General features: G+C 45.3%; 1 protein-coding gene across 10 annotated transcripts; it reads left to right on the forward strand.

Moving 5' to 3' along the window:
- The first annotated feature begins 1380 nt into the window (after positions 1–1380).
- Positions 1381–12280, forward strand: AURKAIP1 (aurora kinase A interacting protein 1). Of its 10 annotated transcripts, XR_015278649.1 has the most exons (7): positions 1431–1506; positions 1954–2042; positions 2696–3138; positions 4142–4304; positions 5150–5258; positions 7834–7938; positions 10803–12280. XR_015278649.1 is itself a non-coding variant. In XM_023940523.2 (4 exons), exons 2-4 carry the CDS (start codon positions 1991–1993, stop codon positions 4247–4249), a joined length of 603 nt encoding a protein of 200 aa, XP_023796291.1. In that variant the 5' UTR covers positions 1381–1506; positions 1954–1990; the 3' UTR covers positions 4250–4992. The 10 variants fall into 10 exon arrangements, 5 of the variants coding, with proteins under 5 accessions (XP_023796291.1, XP_023796293.1, XP_023796292.1 ...); XR_015278651.1 differs by lacking the exon at positions 7834–7938; XR_015278652.1 differs by lacking the exon at positions 7834–7938 and having other exon boundaries at positions 1493–1830.
- Positions 12281–15175: the final 2895 nt, after the last annotated feature.

Here is a 15175-nt window from a genome sequence, read left to right on the forward strand (position 1 = left end):
TTCCTGTGCCCAGCAAGAGAAGATAAACAACATCCAGGTAAAGGGAGAGGACAGGTGTGGTTGTCCCTGGACAGCAGCCATCGGGACCTGCCCCCGGATCCAGACAAGGGTGTGGCAGGGAAAGGTGTCTGTGACAGGTGTCTCCATGATCCCTGTATCAGCAGGGACAGGCCCACTGTAACAGCTTCACAGAATCCTTCACAGCATCACAAGATCCTTCACAGAATCGGTTAGGTTGGAAAAGCCCATTGAGTCCAACAGGTGACTGACCCCCACCTCATCACCCAGCCCAGAGCACTGAGTGCCACATCCAGTCATTCCTTGGGCGCCTCCAGGGATGGGCACTCCACCACGTTCCCATACTTAATAGCCCTTTCCATGAAGAAATTCCTTCTGATGCCCAAAACTCCTCCCGATGTGGCTCTTTGTGCCACGTTTCCCTTCTCAGGACTGGTTTTAGGTGACTCAGCAGGTGGACACATCCCAGCCACTCACTTTCCACGTGTGGCTGAGGTCTCCATGCAAACTGGTGGGTGGGGAACACACCTGGGTTGAACTGGTTGAAGGATTTAACCTCCAAAGTTTCGAGCAAAGCTCGGGAAGTGTTTGGAGCAGGACTAGAAGCAGCTGAGGGAGCTGGGAAAGGGGCTTAGCCTGGACAAAAGGAGGCTCAGGGGGGACCTTCTGGGTCTGCACAGCTCCCTGAGAGGAAGGGACAGCCGGGGGGATTGGGATTTTTCCCAGAGAACAGGGACAGGAGGAGAGGAAACAGCCACAATTGCACATTTATGCACAATTGCATATTCAGAAAAATTTCTTCATGGGAAGGTTGACAAGCATTGAAATGGGCTGTGAGGGACCATGAAGAACTGTGAGGGAGCCATGAAGGACCAGGAGGGACAGTGAGGGGCTGAGAAGGGCCAGGAAGGATTGTGAGTGACCATGAGGGATCATGAAGGACCTTGAGGCACCATGCAGGACTGTAAGCAGCCAGGAAGGAACCTGAGGGGCCATGTGAGATAATGAAAGACCATGAGAGGGTGTGAGTAACCATGAAGGACCACAAGTGATGGTGAGGGACTGTGAAGGACTGTGAGGAGCTAAGAAGGACGAGGAAGGATTTTGAGTCATCACAAGGGATCATGAAGCACCACAAAGGTGCCACGAGGGGCCGTGATAGACTGTGAAGGTCCATGAGGGACTGACACAGGCACTTTGAGGAATCATGAGGAGTCGTGAAGGAACCACGAATGCCCATGAAGGACCGTGAGGGGCCGAGACTGGCACATTGAGGGACCCTAAGGGGCCATGGGGGACCATGAAGGCCCGTAAGGGAGTGAGACCGGCACTTCGAAGGATCCTGAGGGGCCGTGAGGGACTATGAAGGCTCGCGAGGGAGCGAGACCGGTACGTGAAGGATCCTGAGGGGCCGTGAGTGACCGTTACCCGCCCCGCGCCGCCAGGGGTCGCTGCGGCCGGCCGGAAGTTCCGGTGGCGGCGGGGCCGGTGGGTGATGGCGGCGGTGGTGGTAGGGCCGTAAGGGGAGGGCGAGAGCGGTGGCCCGGGGGCTCCGCGCGGGCCCTGCCCGGGCGGGCAGTGCCGGTAGTGCCGGGAGGGCTGAGGGTAAGAAGACGGCCCATTGGTAACGGCCCGTTCTTAAGCCGCGCGGCTGCTTCTCCCGGCCTTAGGGAGGAACAGGGCTGTGCCAGGAAGCTCGGCTGGAGTTATCGTGTTTTTAAAGTTAAAACAGCCCAAGCTTTATGAATAAATCGCCTCCGTGGCTCAGGTGTCCCGGTGCTTGACCCCCACAGCAGAGCCCGACAGACTGAGGTTAAAACCATGAGGATATATAGGGTCTCAGCCCGTCTTTTTGGGACGTGGGGTTGGTTGAATAGGGAAGGTTTCTCAAAGCTGCATGTTTGCATTACTGAATAAATGTTCTTATTTGAACAGTCATTGCTGGCTCTGCCAGTGAACAAAGTGAAGCAAAATGTTAATATCACGGCTGAGTTCACAGTTACTGAAGGCTTCGAGAATTGCAGGTAAATTGGTGTTGTGTGACCAAGTTTTCTGTTTGTTTGGGTTTATTTTCCTGGGGTAATTTGGCTCCCAGAAGTTTCTTTTCCACCAAGCAGTGCAGGAGAGAGAAGGCTGTTGTTGAGTTAGTGGTTGTCAAATGTTTGCATGTCTCTGATTTACTGTATAAGTGTGGTGTGGCTTTGGTTTAACCTTTTTTACCCTTAGGAGAAGATTCCTTAGCAGCAGAGAGGTTTGATACAGCAAACACTTCTTTACCATTCTAAATTGATTTTCCATCAGAAAATGCAAAACATTCTATTTAATGGAGTCATGGAGAAGTTTGGGTTGGAAGGGACCTTAAAGGCCATGGAATTCCAACCCCCTTCCATGGGCAGGGACACCTCCCAGTGAAGGGGAACTTCCACCCTGCTCTGCCTGGGTGACCTGGGCAGCTTACCCGTTAAAGAATAATATATTTTTAAGATGACAACATTGTTAGAAATAAAAATCGAAATTTCTTCCTTGCTTTTGTAATGACGATACAACTTCTGTGAGGGTTTCCTTTTATTAGCCTGATCTAGCCAGAGCTGTCTGGCGTTTTGAGAGCTGGGCAGAGCTTTACTTGTGCTCCTGCTGGAAAATTCTACCTTTTAAGTGCAACCCCTTTCTCCCAAAGGCCACCTCTTGCCCAGGTCAGTGTCCTCCTTCCTCTGCTGCCGCTCTCCGTCTGCACGCTACAGCACCCAGCCCCCTAATACAAGTGGGGCCCAGCCCCACCAGTGGCACATGCTGGACCCTGAGCTGGAGGAGATCCTGATTCCTAGGAAACTCTCCATCAGCCCCTTGGAGAGCTGGCTGACAGTGAGGTACTCCCTCCCCAAAGCTGAGAGGGCTCAGGAAGAAGTGAGCCATGAAAACCCACAGCCTTCCGAGTGTCCCCCTCCTGCTGGGACTGGGGATGTTGGCGAAGGAGAGGGAGCCCTGGGTGACAAAGTGCAGTGCAGAAATGTCCTGAAGATCCGCAGGAGGAAAATGAACAGGCACAAGTACAAGAAGCTGCTCAAGAGGAGGAAGTTCATCCGCAGGAGGATAAAGGAGGGGCGCAAGAAGAAGCGTCAGGTGAGCTCAGGGGAGGGAGAGTTCCCTGACAGAAATGTGCCCACACATCAAACTAGCCTCTGTTCAGGTGTTGGATGATGGATTTAATGGATTTGGGGAAAAATAAGCCTGAATGAATTCAGCATTTACCCTCAAGCTGCACCAGGGGAGGGTCAGATAGGAAACCAGCAGAAATTTCTCCATGGAAAGGGTGGTCAGGCGTTGGAACTGCCCTGGGAGGTTTGGAGTCCCCATCCCTGGAGGAGTCCAAGGAATGCCTGGACGTGGCATTCAGTGCAGGGTGACAGGGTGGACATCAGTCACAGCTGGACTCAATGATCTCAGATCTTTCCCAGCCTCAGTGAATCTGTGATTCCAAAGATAAAAGTGGTAATTGCTGGGCATAACTTTTCTTCCATGACAGGAATTTACAAATATGTGTGGATAATGGCGATGAATTTTAGCATTTGTGTGAAGGATGAAATCGTGTCTACCTTGGATCAGGGAGACTGCTTTAATCTTTGTTTCTTCGCTGTCTTGCCACCGTCCTCAAGTGTTTTTTATTTTATTTTTTTATATAGAAGCCTTTTACTTCCTTTAATAGAAGAGGTGAGGGAAGACATGGGGGCTTGTTCAAGCTGGGATATTCTCGTTCAGCACTGCCTTTCATGGGATATAGTTTAGTTAACTCTCTAGAAATTCTCACTTTGCCCAGATGCAAATTGGAGTTAATTGTAATTCCACTGCTTCAGATTTTCAGTAAACTCTGTAAAATCTTCTTATTTTCCTTACCATTTCATTGTCCACCTTCTCAGCTTTCCTTGCACAGGACTTTTAAAATGATACCAAAATCCTTGTGCATTTTAATGTCTTCTGATGTATTTTCTGCAGTAAAATTCAATATTTTGACACTTAAAAACTTTGTTTTCTTTGTGTGTGTTATAGCTACACTGTCCTTGGGACACGTAGGCAGTGGCTGTTGCTTCTAAGCTGTGTTAATTTTTATTTTTTATCCCTGTTTTAGATAAAATTTGAGAAAGATTTGGAGCGCATCTGGAAAAAAGCTGGCTTGAAAAGTACTCCTGCAGGGTGGCAAACCCCCAAGATCTACCTGAGGAGTTCCAGGCGTTAAAAAACCCACCTGTCATAAATTTTAACCTGCAGTTGTAATTAAAAAAAATATTTAAGTATGTTGATGACATTTAATCTTTTTCTGATTGTGATGAAAATAGTAGGAAGGAGTTTTCAAGGACAAACTGGCAGCTTTTCCTCCCCAAAGCAGAGGTGTAAGCACTTTTCTAGTGGTTTGGCACTGCTGTCCTGTGATCACTGATGAATTTCTGAAGTCTGTCTTTGAGATGAGACTGAACCTAAGAAAAATCAGATGTGGGAGATGGGATCAGTGAAAGAATTCCTGTTATTTATATGGCACAAACCTTTGGAAAAGTTCTTTTCTAAACTTAATTCTTTCACAGCCTTACTGCAGAAAGGTTGGGGTTTTCCTGAGAGTTGTGGTGGGATGGGAATTGGATCCAAATTCTATGGAATTTATCTGCAAGAGCTTTTGTTGTCTCATCTGGAGTCTTGGTGTGCAGGTGCTTTGGGCATTGTGTGAGCATCCTTAAAAGGCACATTTATTTTTGTGTTCTATTTTGGGCTAATAAAAAGTGGTTATTTTTGTCTTTGATTGACCCCTATCATGTAGAACATCCAGATATTCATCAAAGTAGAAGCTCAGAGGTAATTATTCATTAACTACAAAAACTCATGTGCCTGAGACAAGCCTGATACAATCAGCTGGTTTTGCATGGTTGAATTGTGAAAGCTGTGAAAAGTACAGCTAAAATAAACCCTATCAGAGGACTTTTTATCTGGGTTCTGCTTTGGGTTCTGCTTTTGTTTTTGGGGTTTGAAGCAGTTCTGGGTGGTTTAATGTGATTTAACTTGTGTATTTTGGCAAAAATATGTGGTGGACTGAGGGGGAAAAGAAGGATCTCCTTCAGGCTGAAAATTATTCCCTTTTTTCTGCTAGGAGAGAATAAACTGAAAGGGAGAAAAATAATCTCTGGAAATCATTGCTACAAGATGCAGTTTAGGGCATCCTGAGCCACAGCTTCTCTGGACCTCACCCCCCTTCACAGGCAAGAATTCCTTCCTAACATCTTGAATCTCAAGATTTGTGTTTTCCTTGTCAAAAAACTGTCTTACAAGGCACAAATTAGGTTTTACACCCCAGGGCTGTGTCAACTTCCTTCAATGCTCTTGACCACAGGATGGAATTTGAAACTCACTTTACTGAATAATCAGGGAGATGGAAAGTGCCTCAGATTTTCTGTAGAGGGAGCATGAGTCCAGGATATACTCAGAAAGCTTTAGTAGGAGCTGCCCTTCTTCTTCAAAATATCTGCATACCACTGAATAATCTGCACACATAATAAAGGTTTATGTGCATGTGTGGCTGTGGTAACGAAAAAAAAAGCTGCAAACAGGAGAGCTTTGATATAAAATTCCTAAAATACTGAAGATTTCCGTTATTTTGCTCTTCTGAGAGGAAATGGTTGAAAACCAGACAAATTAATGGTATTAATTACAGAGCTTGGGGACAACTGGTAGGGTGGTGATTTTATGTCACTCACTGGGCTGGAAAGGTCCCTCAAAACTGGAATATAAATCAAATGTCTCTTTTCCTTAATTCTTGGATTTCATGCACTTAACTGCAGGCAGCAAACTCAGCTGAACAGAACAAGTTCAGGAGTCTTCTCAGTGATTAGGTTTGTGCTGGAATGGGTTGGCTGTAAAATAGGAAATCAGCTGACTTGGAGGGGATGAAAACTCTGATTTTTGTTTCTCTGAACCAAATCCCATTGCAAATGTGGAGGGTGTTGCCCCATTTTGGAAAGGCCAGAGCCCAGCAATGTGGTGGCAGTGGCAAAAATACCATTTATTTTTAATGTTAGCAAGTAATAGTTCCTGGCAATCAGGATTTTGGTTGTGTCCTTACCCTGGAGAGCAATAATTCTTACCAGAGTAAGAACTACATGCATTTTTAAGAGTCTTCTCTAGAAAATGTGGTGCTCAATGACATCAGCGTGGATTCTTGAAGTTTTTAGAGGCTTCTGGACATAAAATAAAAGTTATTTCAGCCACAAATAAATCCAGTTTTACTTTCCAGATGAGAATTGGGCCTGATTGTATATGGGAAGGGGAATAATGGGAAATAACTGATTCCTGCAGCTTTTTCCTAAAAGCCTGGATCAATTTTCAATACTTCATATAACTAGAAAAATGCTTTGTGCTCCATGGTGGTAGAGATGAGGTGTTGGAAATGACAGGAGACTTTTGTGATTAAAGCAAAATCAGGAGATTTATGATACTGCTGGGGAGTACAAAATTAATTCCAATTTTTTCATAAAATAGCAACCTCTCTATTCCACTGCAAATCAGGCAGTGTGGTCCCTTTTGTAACAAGGATTGAAACCCAATGGGTGGGAAGTAGAAACATTTAAATTGTGTGTAAATTGCAGCAGATCAGCAATTGCTGCCTGAGTTAACCCTGTGATGGTCTGGGGTATGCAGAAGAGACTTCAGCTCCTGGGCAGCCACTCTACAGTTCTGCATGGGAACATTTTTGGATGTTGTCTCCTCTAGTTTCGACTCACTTCCCATTAATTCAATTCCACTCTGAGTTCATCATGGTCTGGGATGTATTGATGGCTTCTCCTGCTCCAGGGACCTGATTCAAACCAGGAGCTTGTAAAGGCACCAGGGGGAAAACACTGCTCTGATTTGAGGCTGGTTGTAGGCAGGCAAAAGCTTTGAGAATTCTTAAATCCTGAAGTGTGTGGTGCAGACTGAAAGGATTTATTCCCAGTGTTTTCAAGGATGACTTCATGTGGACAGGCTGTGGGATGCCCCTGTTTGCACAGAACTGGAGCAACAAAAAGAGAAATAAAGAGAAATATTCTTCCTGTTGTATTGGCTCCTGATAGCTGGTGTGCTTAAAACCTGTTATTTTGGAGCATCTTTTAGGGTTGTTTTTTGTGTATGTGGTTTATTTCTATTTTGGATTTTGTTTGTTGTTGTTTGTGGGGTTTTTATTTGCTTTGGGTTTGTTTTTTGGTTGGTTGGTTGGTTTTGTTTTGGGGTTTTTTGATATCAGAGGGAGAGGACAGGGGTGATGTGTCCTCCTTTTGCTGCTGGGGGATTTTTCTGCAAAAAACCCAAGTTGTTCTGATATTTTTGTTGTGAAAACTGTTCTTTCTTCCAGGAATAAACTCCAGTCTCAAAAGGGAGTAAATCAGCCAATATCAGGGGATATTTATGAGCATTTGGTGTACAGAACACCTTTCAGGGCATTAATAGAACCTGAGTACCATTAATAATTAATACTGTTAATAATTCCTGAGCAGGAACAGTAGGCATCTTTACTCTTGTGAGCTCATGCCATGTTAAATAGGGCACTTTCATGTCAAAAACCAAGATATTGGTGTACATTGGCTGCAGGAGCTCTGACCTGCTCCTTCTCAAATCCTGGAGCTAGCTCTGCCTTGGTGGGACTGATCCCTGATCCAAAGGTTCCAAATTTAACAAACCAGGTTTGTTCCCACCAGTTGAAAACCTGGCTGAGGTGAAACTACTGATCTTGCAAACAGCACCTGGGGCTGACTTAAATGCCATCTTTTCTTTTCACCATTCATGCTGTTCTCTGTTTTCCAGGAAAACATCCTCATTTGGGGTCATTTGGGCTGAACCTCTCCAAAAATAACAGCACTCTGTACCCTGCCTGGAACATTTGCAGAGCTGAAATGGGTTTGAAAAGTGGTGGGTTTTTTGTTACCTTTTTTCCCTGCTGCTTTTTAAATAAATAAATAAAAATGTCAATAACTGTAGCTCCTGTAAACATCTGAGGTAGCTTGGAGCAAACACAGGATTCTGGTTCTCCTGTGGAAGAATCTGTTCTTGCTTCACTTTCCCTACAAAACTGAGGAATAAAACTGAAACAAGGAGTTCTGTGAGTCAGAGAATTTAAGAAAACCATCTGATACATCACCTTTGTGTCAAATCCCAGATTTAGGGATTTATTTTGTCTTGCTCCTTGTGTGGACACTAAGAATCCTAAAACTGAGACTTGTCCCCCTTGAATGTAGCTGGAATTTTCTGGAAAAAAGGAAAAAGGAGGAGTTTGAATGGACAGTGGCACCTTGACAAGGCTAAATGGAAGTGGCTAAAATTTTGTTTGAAGTAGAAAATATGAACTATTTAAAAAAATTGGTGTTTTTCTTACTTTTTCAGTAATTGGCACTTGTTGCTGCTCAGGCAGGTGTTGTGCTGAGGGAATGTCACTGCCTTTGGTGTGTCCAGATCTAGAAAAAAACATTCCTGGAGCCTCTCAGCAGCTGGAATACTTTGGAATTCCTTTCTCACTTGTAAAATGATTGGTGTTAAGAAAAGGATGTGGAATTGTGAGCAAGGAGTTGACACAGCAGGTGAAAAATTAATAGTTTGGAATTTTTAAGGGAATTAGTTCATGGTAGGACAATCTGGCTGAGTTTTATCACCAGCCAGCAAGGAACTGGTTAAAGCTGAAGGGAAAAAGAGGTGGAAGAAATCGAGTTGGAGTCAGCAAAGTGTGAGCAGCACCACCTTACTCACTGGCCTCACTCTGTGCATGAGTCAGGGCTGTTTCCTCAGGGTCAAGGGGTTTTCCCTGTTGTCAGCACTGGCACAGCCAGGCCAGGGTGGGATGGCACAGCCAGCTGGAATCTGCCCAGCAGCACCAGGTATATCCCCAGGGTAAATCTGGGACTGCTCACCCTTGACTTGACTGAGCAGCCTTTGGATTGCTCAAACTGTTTGAGTTCCTGCATCTGTGGCTTTGTCCAGGTCTCAGTGGGCTCCCCCAGGGACTCTCCCTGCCTGATTTTGATGCCTTAGCATTTCAGCTTTTCTATTTTCCATGGATTTGTAACCCTGCAGCTCTTCAGTGCAGAACTCTACACTCCACACACAGTGGGAGCTGCTGCCTTCCCATTTTGGGAAGACACAGCAATTCCTCTTCAGGCCTGGGAATCAAGGACACCTCACTGCCCCAGGCCTGAGAGATGGAAACAAAAGTGAGTTGGGGACAGCAAACTTGGGGTAAATTCCTTCATTTCCTGAAGCTGGAATTGGAGGATTAACCCCCAATCTGCAAATGGATCAAACTCATAAAAATGGGAAAACCCATGAGCCATGGTCCATTTTGGGTGGGTTTTGCCTGCCCTAAATGCACCTGAAGGCCCTTTTATAAATAGAACTGCTTTTTATTCCTTTAATTTTGTCTGGCCTCTGTTTTTAGATAGCCTAAAAATGCATCAATTTCACTGTCTCTGTGATGCTGGAGAGTATCTTGTGTTATTCTTGGTCTCCTGCCATCCCTGACTCCTCTAGGCCCATGGGAAGGTGGGGCAGGGGTAAATGTGTCCTGCTTGCTGGTAACATCATCCCTCAGGGAAGGGAAGGCAGGAAAAGCTTTCTCTCACCAGTAATTCTTACAAAAACCTGGAACTGAAAAAAAAAAAAAAAAGAGTGGAAAATAACAATGTTTGTGCCTTGGATGGCAACACCTTCTCCTGGAGTGATTCTGATGGTGGAGAGAAGAGCAGAGAAAAATGTTTTTTCCAGTGTAGGAACAGCTCCTTCTGGAGTGGGGCTGCCAGGATAGTTACCTGAACTTTCCTACATTGTTCTGGGGGAGAAATACGCATTTCCACATTGTTCTGAGCGAGAAATTGCATTTCCACACTGTTCTGAGGGAAGAATATGCATTTCCGTCTTGTTCTGGGGGAGAATTAGGGATTTCCATATTGTTCTAAGGGAGAAATTACATTTCCACATGCGGTGTTATCCCCAAAGTGGAATGGGAACTCTCACTTGATTTCTAAAGGAGGAAAATCAAGCAGCACCCTGGGGTTTTTTAGAAAATTATGGTGGCCAGAGTCCTCTTGGGTTAATCCTGAGAAAATACACTTTTCAGATTACCCTTAAAAGATGACTAGGCTCCATGTTTATGTGTCTAAATTTGGAAGCATTATTATATTGCATTATGGAAAGCACCCTCCTTTCCCCCAAAGTATTTTTATTTTTAATGAAACAGCCTGCAAACCTGAGGTAAATAACACAACTCTGGGAGGCACCTTTGATCACCCTCTTCAGCACCAACCCATTAATTTTCCCACCCTTTTCCCAGTCATTTCTGATCTCAAAATAAGCTGGAATCCCACTGTTTAATTATTTTAGGTGGGTGCAATGGATGGGCTGCAATTAGTGTCAAAATCTCCTGATACCAGAGCTCTGTTCCCATGTGCAGAGACGCCACAAAATGTGGTTTGAAGCACAGTGCTGGTGGCCACAAACGGGACACAAAATTCCAGCTCTCAGCTCCTGAGGACTCCCAGAATTTTCTCATTCCTCACAGGAATGAGCAGTGCTGGGTACTTGCGGCTTGAGCTTTTCCCAGGTCAGGGAAACCTGACTTTGTGCTGCCTGTGGGAGGAGTGAAATTCAATTTGTGCTGTGCTTGTGGTCAGGATTTGTGTTGTGGTCAGCCTGCTCCAGGGGCTTGGGAGTAACCTGGAATACTGGATAGTGATGCAGGATTTTTGGACACTTTTCCAACTCAGTTGCTTCTCCCCTGTTTTCCCCAGAACTTTGTGTAGGATTAACAATGTCCACGTAAAATGCCTCAAAATCTGGAATGACAGAGGATGCAGAATTCCTGCCGCTTCAGAGATGGGACCCAGGTCTGATGACTTTTCTCTGGAACTCAGAAAGTGGATGAGGAACAGCCAGGAGCTGCTGCATTCTCCCACAATTCTGGAGACAAACATGGGCTGAGCAGAGTGCAGAGGGGTGATTTGATGCCTCAGCCATTTCCTCCTGAGCTTCAATGCTGTCTGCGGCTGTCAAATTGGACCAGGACTGGGGATCCATCCTCCAGAGCACAGCCTGATGGATTCTTTGTGGATCTGGGAAAGCTTGAGATGCTCCAGAACCACATGGGAGTGAGTCAGTCCTGTGTCATGGGTTGGATACTCTCTTGTCTCAGGCACTCCAGGTTCAAAAGTTGATTTCTGGGAACCTTTTGTATAAATTTAGAAGGTTTGGGAGCACTCAGTTGCAAGTGACCCTGAAAAAACCTGATTTCCTAGGAAAATCCAGTTGCTGGTTGCTGCTGTAGACTTTAGGGAAGGATTAACAGATGCAGATACATGAACAGAGCCACTCCTGGATTTCTGATTGCTGCAACTCCAATTCAGAGCTGCACATTTTTCCATCCCCTCAGGGTTCATGGAGGGATTTCAAGCTCATACCTGTTTTTTCTTTAACACTCTGTGTTGAAGGCATCCCTGGCACTCAGAATAGACTGGGATATGAGTACTTAGTAATTTAAATGAAATTAAAGGTAGAAAATATAATTTTACTGGGGTAAAGAAGCAGCAGGTCAAAATGACTCCTGATTTCCCTAGGGAATGGGAATACTGGGAAGATCTGAAAGGCAAGAGGGATGAAATGGGGTCACTGGAAAGTTAAAAATGAGGGTTCTTCCCAAAATCTGCCCAGGCTGATGTGCCGCTGGTCCAGGCTCTGCTTCCAGTTCTGCCACTGCTCCACTCTGTGAGTTTGGGTGACTCATTTCCTTTTGTGCTCCATGGCTCCCTCCTGCTCCTGTCTGTTTAGATTCCAAATTTTTCCTACCAAGAGCTGCCTGTGCTGTGTGGGACAGACCCAAGAGAGAGCCTTGCACACATGAATGAGGGACCAGAAAACACAATGTGATTTTAGTTAATTTTTAACAGCATTTAAATTGAAAAAAATCATAGCAAGTACTTAAAATTATTTTTTTTAAAACTAAATTTATTTTTATAGAGAACTGATTTTTCAGATTTACCTTCTTACAGTTTGGTCATGCTAAAAATATTAAACTTAACAGAAGGTTATAATTTACACCTGCTTTGTGGGTGTCAGTAAGGTGCTGCTTTGTGTCTCTTTTTCCATCCCCAATTTATTTGCTGCCTGTTGTTTTCCCATTTCTTCTTGGTCAGTTGTTTTTTTGGTGGTTTGTTTTTTTTTTTCTGGGTTGCTTCTGTCTGGAATAAAAAAAAAAAAAAAAAAAAAAAAAAAATCAGTGTTGGTTTCCCGGGCAATTTCTCTGTTTTTGTAACTGGTTTCTATTAATGGTTTTGAGATGAATCCCGGGAATCTGAAGCTTTCCAGCCAAAGGGGGTGTTTAAATATTGTGCCATCCAAGGGTGCTGGAATGCAGGGAGCTTTTGGAGATGCCTTGTGGGTGCAGACAGAGCTCTGTGACCTGCTGCAAGGACACCAGAGCTGGAAGAACACACAAACACACGGATTAATGGGAATAATCCATGCAGCTGGAAAACTCTGGATGTTGCAGTTTAACTCCTCACTTGGGCACATCCAGGTCTGTCCCAGACAATCTGCACAGCTCAGTGAGTTCAGCAGATCAAAACCCTCTCAGAATTTCCATCTGACTAAATTCCTGCATTCCTGAACATGCACGTTAATTAGTTTCTGCTCCATGGGTTATTGGGAAGTGGAGCTTCCAGCTGGAGATTCAAGGAATTTGAAATCAAGAGATTTCAAGGAGGAAGTTGAGAAGCTGCCTGCAAAGGACAGCCCCAAACCCACCTGCTGTTCCTATTCCTCTGGTTTTGCTTCAAAATGAAGCCTCAGGCTGCACCAGGGGACATCAGGAGGAATTTCCCCACGGAAGGGTTGTTAAACATGGGAATTGCTGTTCTGGGAGGTTTGGAGTGCTCATCCCTGGAGGTGTCCCAGGAATCCTCGGAGCTCTGGGTTGGGGACGAGGTGGGGATTGGTCACAGGCTGGACTCTGATCCTGGAGGGATTTTCCAGCCTCAGCAATCCTGGGATTCAGGAGTGCTTGGGTACGGCATGGCAGTGACTGCCAGTGGGTATTTCTGTGAACTTCACCTGTCTCTGGCTGTTCCAGGGCTGGTATTTAATGTTCCCGTGATATTTTTTTATTCACCCCAGTCTAAAGGTGTCAGAGCTCTGCCCTGCTCATCCCCCAGCCTGTCTTTGCCTCATCTGCTTTGGTGGCTGCATCTCAGGCTGCTGATTACAGTGGATTCCAGTGAAATGAAACAAAAAAACATCTGGTGAGACCATCACCTTGTCATTCTGGATGTGCCCTTCAGAAAAGGCAAATCAGGGGGTTTTGTGTTTGTGGCTGGGGAACAACCAGGGTAATGCTGGGGCTAAGAGGTGCCTGACTTGTTCCAGCCCTGCAGTAATGACAGGCTTTGCTTGGCAGCCCTGTCATTGTGGTTGGCTTTCAATTCTGTCCTTTCAGTTCACAGTTCTTGCTCTAAACTAGATTATTTCAGGCTTGCTTAAGGAGTTTGTGGCAGCTGGAAGATTTGGTTTAAAGAGAAAAGCTTTGCCACCAAGTGAAAAATGGTGTCAGTGTAAATTAACCCTGAAAGGCACTGCCTTTCTTTTGCTGTTCCCATGCAAAGGTCTTTTTTCCCGTATTTTATTTTGAAGAATCCTTGCTGCCTTTGCCGCTGCCAATTAGCTGTACTCTTGTACTCTTTATTCATACACTGTAGCATTCCCTACTACATTTCTGTTCCAGGATTTTTATCCTTTCTTCTTCCCATGAGTAGGTATTTTCTCTGATCCTGGTGGAATACTCTGGGTCCTGTATTTAAAGAAGGTGTTGATGATAAGCCTGGGGTGTTGACAAATCCTGCACACAAGGCCTTGTACTGTAATTTGTGTCAACAGATTATTAATGCTGACATTCCTTTTTAATTCATGTATTTATGGCTGTGAAGATGGGGTGGAAGGGGCCACTTCCACTCCTGTTTCCCAGGGTTAGTGGCTCTCAAAAATTGCAGTTAAGGATGGGGGATTCCCGTTGGCATCAGACCTTTTTCCTAATCTGACACTTGCTCAGTTTTAACTGCTGCTGATCTTCCATTTGTATTTCTTGGGAAGTCTCTCAGTGCAGCCTGAAAAGAGGAAACTTCCTGACAATCATAGCTTCCCACAAGCCAATTACCCTTGTGACCCGTGCACTTTCAACAGGGCTTTGTCCACCCGTGCCACTGCTTTAGATCTGAATTAGGTGTGAAATACAGATTTTTCTTTTGCCACAATGAAAAATAGGCAACTTCGGGAACAGGGGAGCCTTCTGCTGCTGACCTGATCTGATGGCAGGTGCAGAGCCTGCAAAACCACTCCTGTTGCTGCTGGAAAGTCCCTTTTCCTTGCCTGGATGAAGCTGCTTTCTCTGGTCAGGATTTGTGGTCAGCTGGAGATGAGCAGTGGGCAGCCAAGGGATGCTTGGTATTGGGACAATCTATCCCAATTCCCCTGGGAGTGGGGAAGGAGAAAGGCTGGGGAGCACGGCTTAGCTCAGAATGGAGAAGCTCGTTAAGAATTCAGCTCCTAGACCAGGAAAAATGTTGACACAGCTGCTCTTCCAGGATGTCTTTGGAGTAGCAAAGCCCCAGGAAGCAGGGCTGGCTGCAGACTGTGCAGGATTAGAGAGGGGACAAGGCGGAGATCTGCAAACCCTGTGTCCCTTTCCTCCCCTCTGTGAACCCCAGAGAAGCTGCTGCTCTTCCAGTGGGTGATTTTAGGAGATTTCATCCTTGTTCAGCCTGGACTTGGCTCCTTGCAGTCAGGAAATATCCAGTCCGTGACAGCAGCAACCACAGCAATCTGCTCCCTCCCAAAAACCCTGCGAGGAGCAGGCAGTAACCTCTGCAGTGCCACAGCTGGGAGACAGAAAGGTGCTGTGAAAAACGAGGTTCACTCGCCTGATAAATTTTAAAAGGTTTAATATAAACATAAAGGCAATAGGAAACAAGGATAATAGAGCAAAGGGTTAAAACGGCAGGGTGCTTGGCTCTCTGCCAAGGGTACACCTGGTGCTTTGGAAACACCCTTTATATACCATCCCCTGCTACATGGATTTATGCATATTCAAACTTTTCCAGGAATTGTTTTGCACGGTCAC

Source organism: Cyanistes caeruleus, chromosome 22 (genome assembly GCF_971803275.1).
Source record: "Cyanistes caeruleus chromosome 22, bCyaCae1.hap1.1, whole genome shotgun sequence".
NCBI classification, from domain to species: Eukaryota; Metazoa; Chordata; class Aves; order Passeriformes; family Paridae; genus Cyanistes; species Cyanistes caeruleus.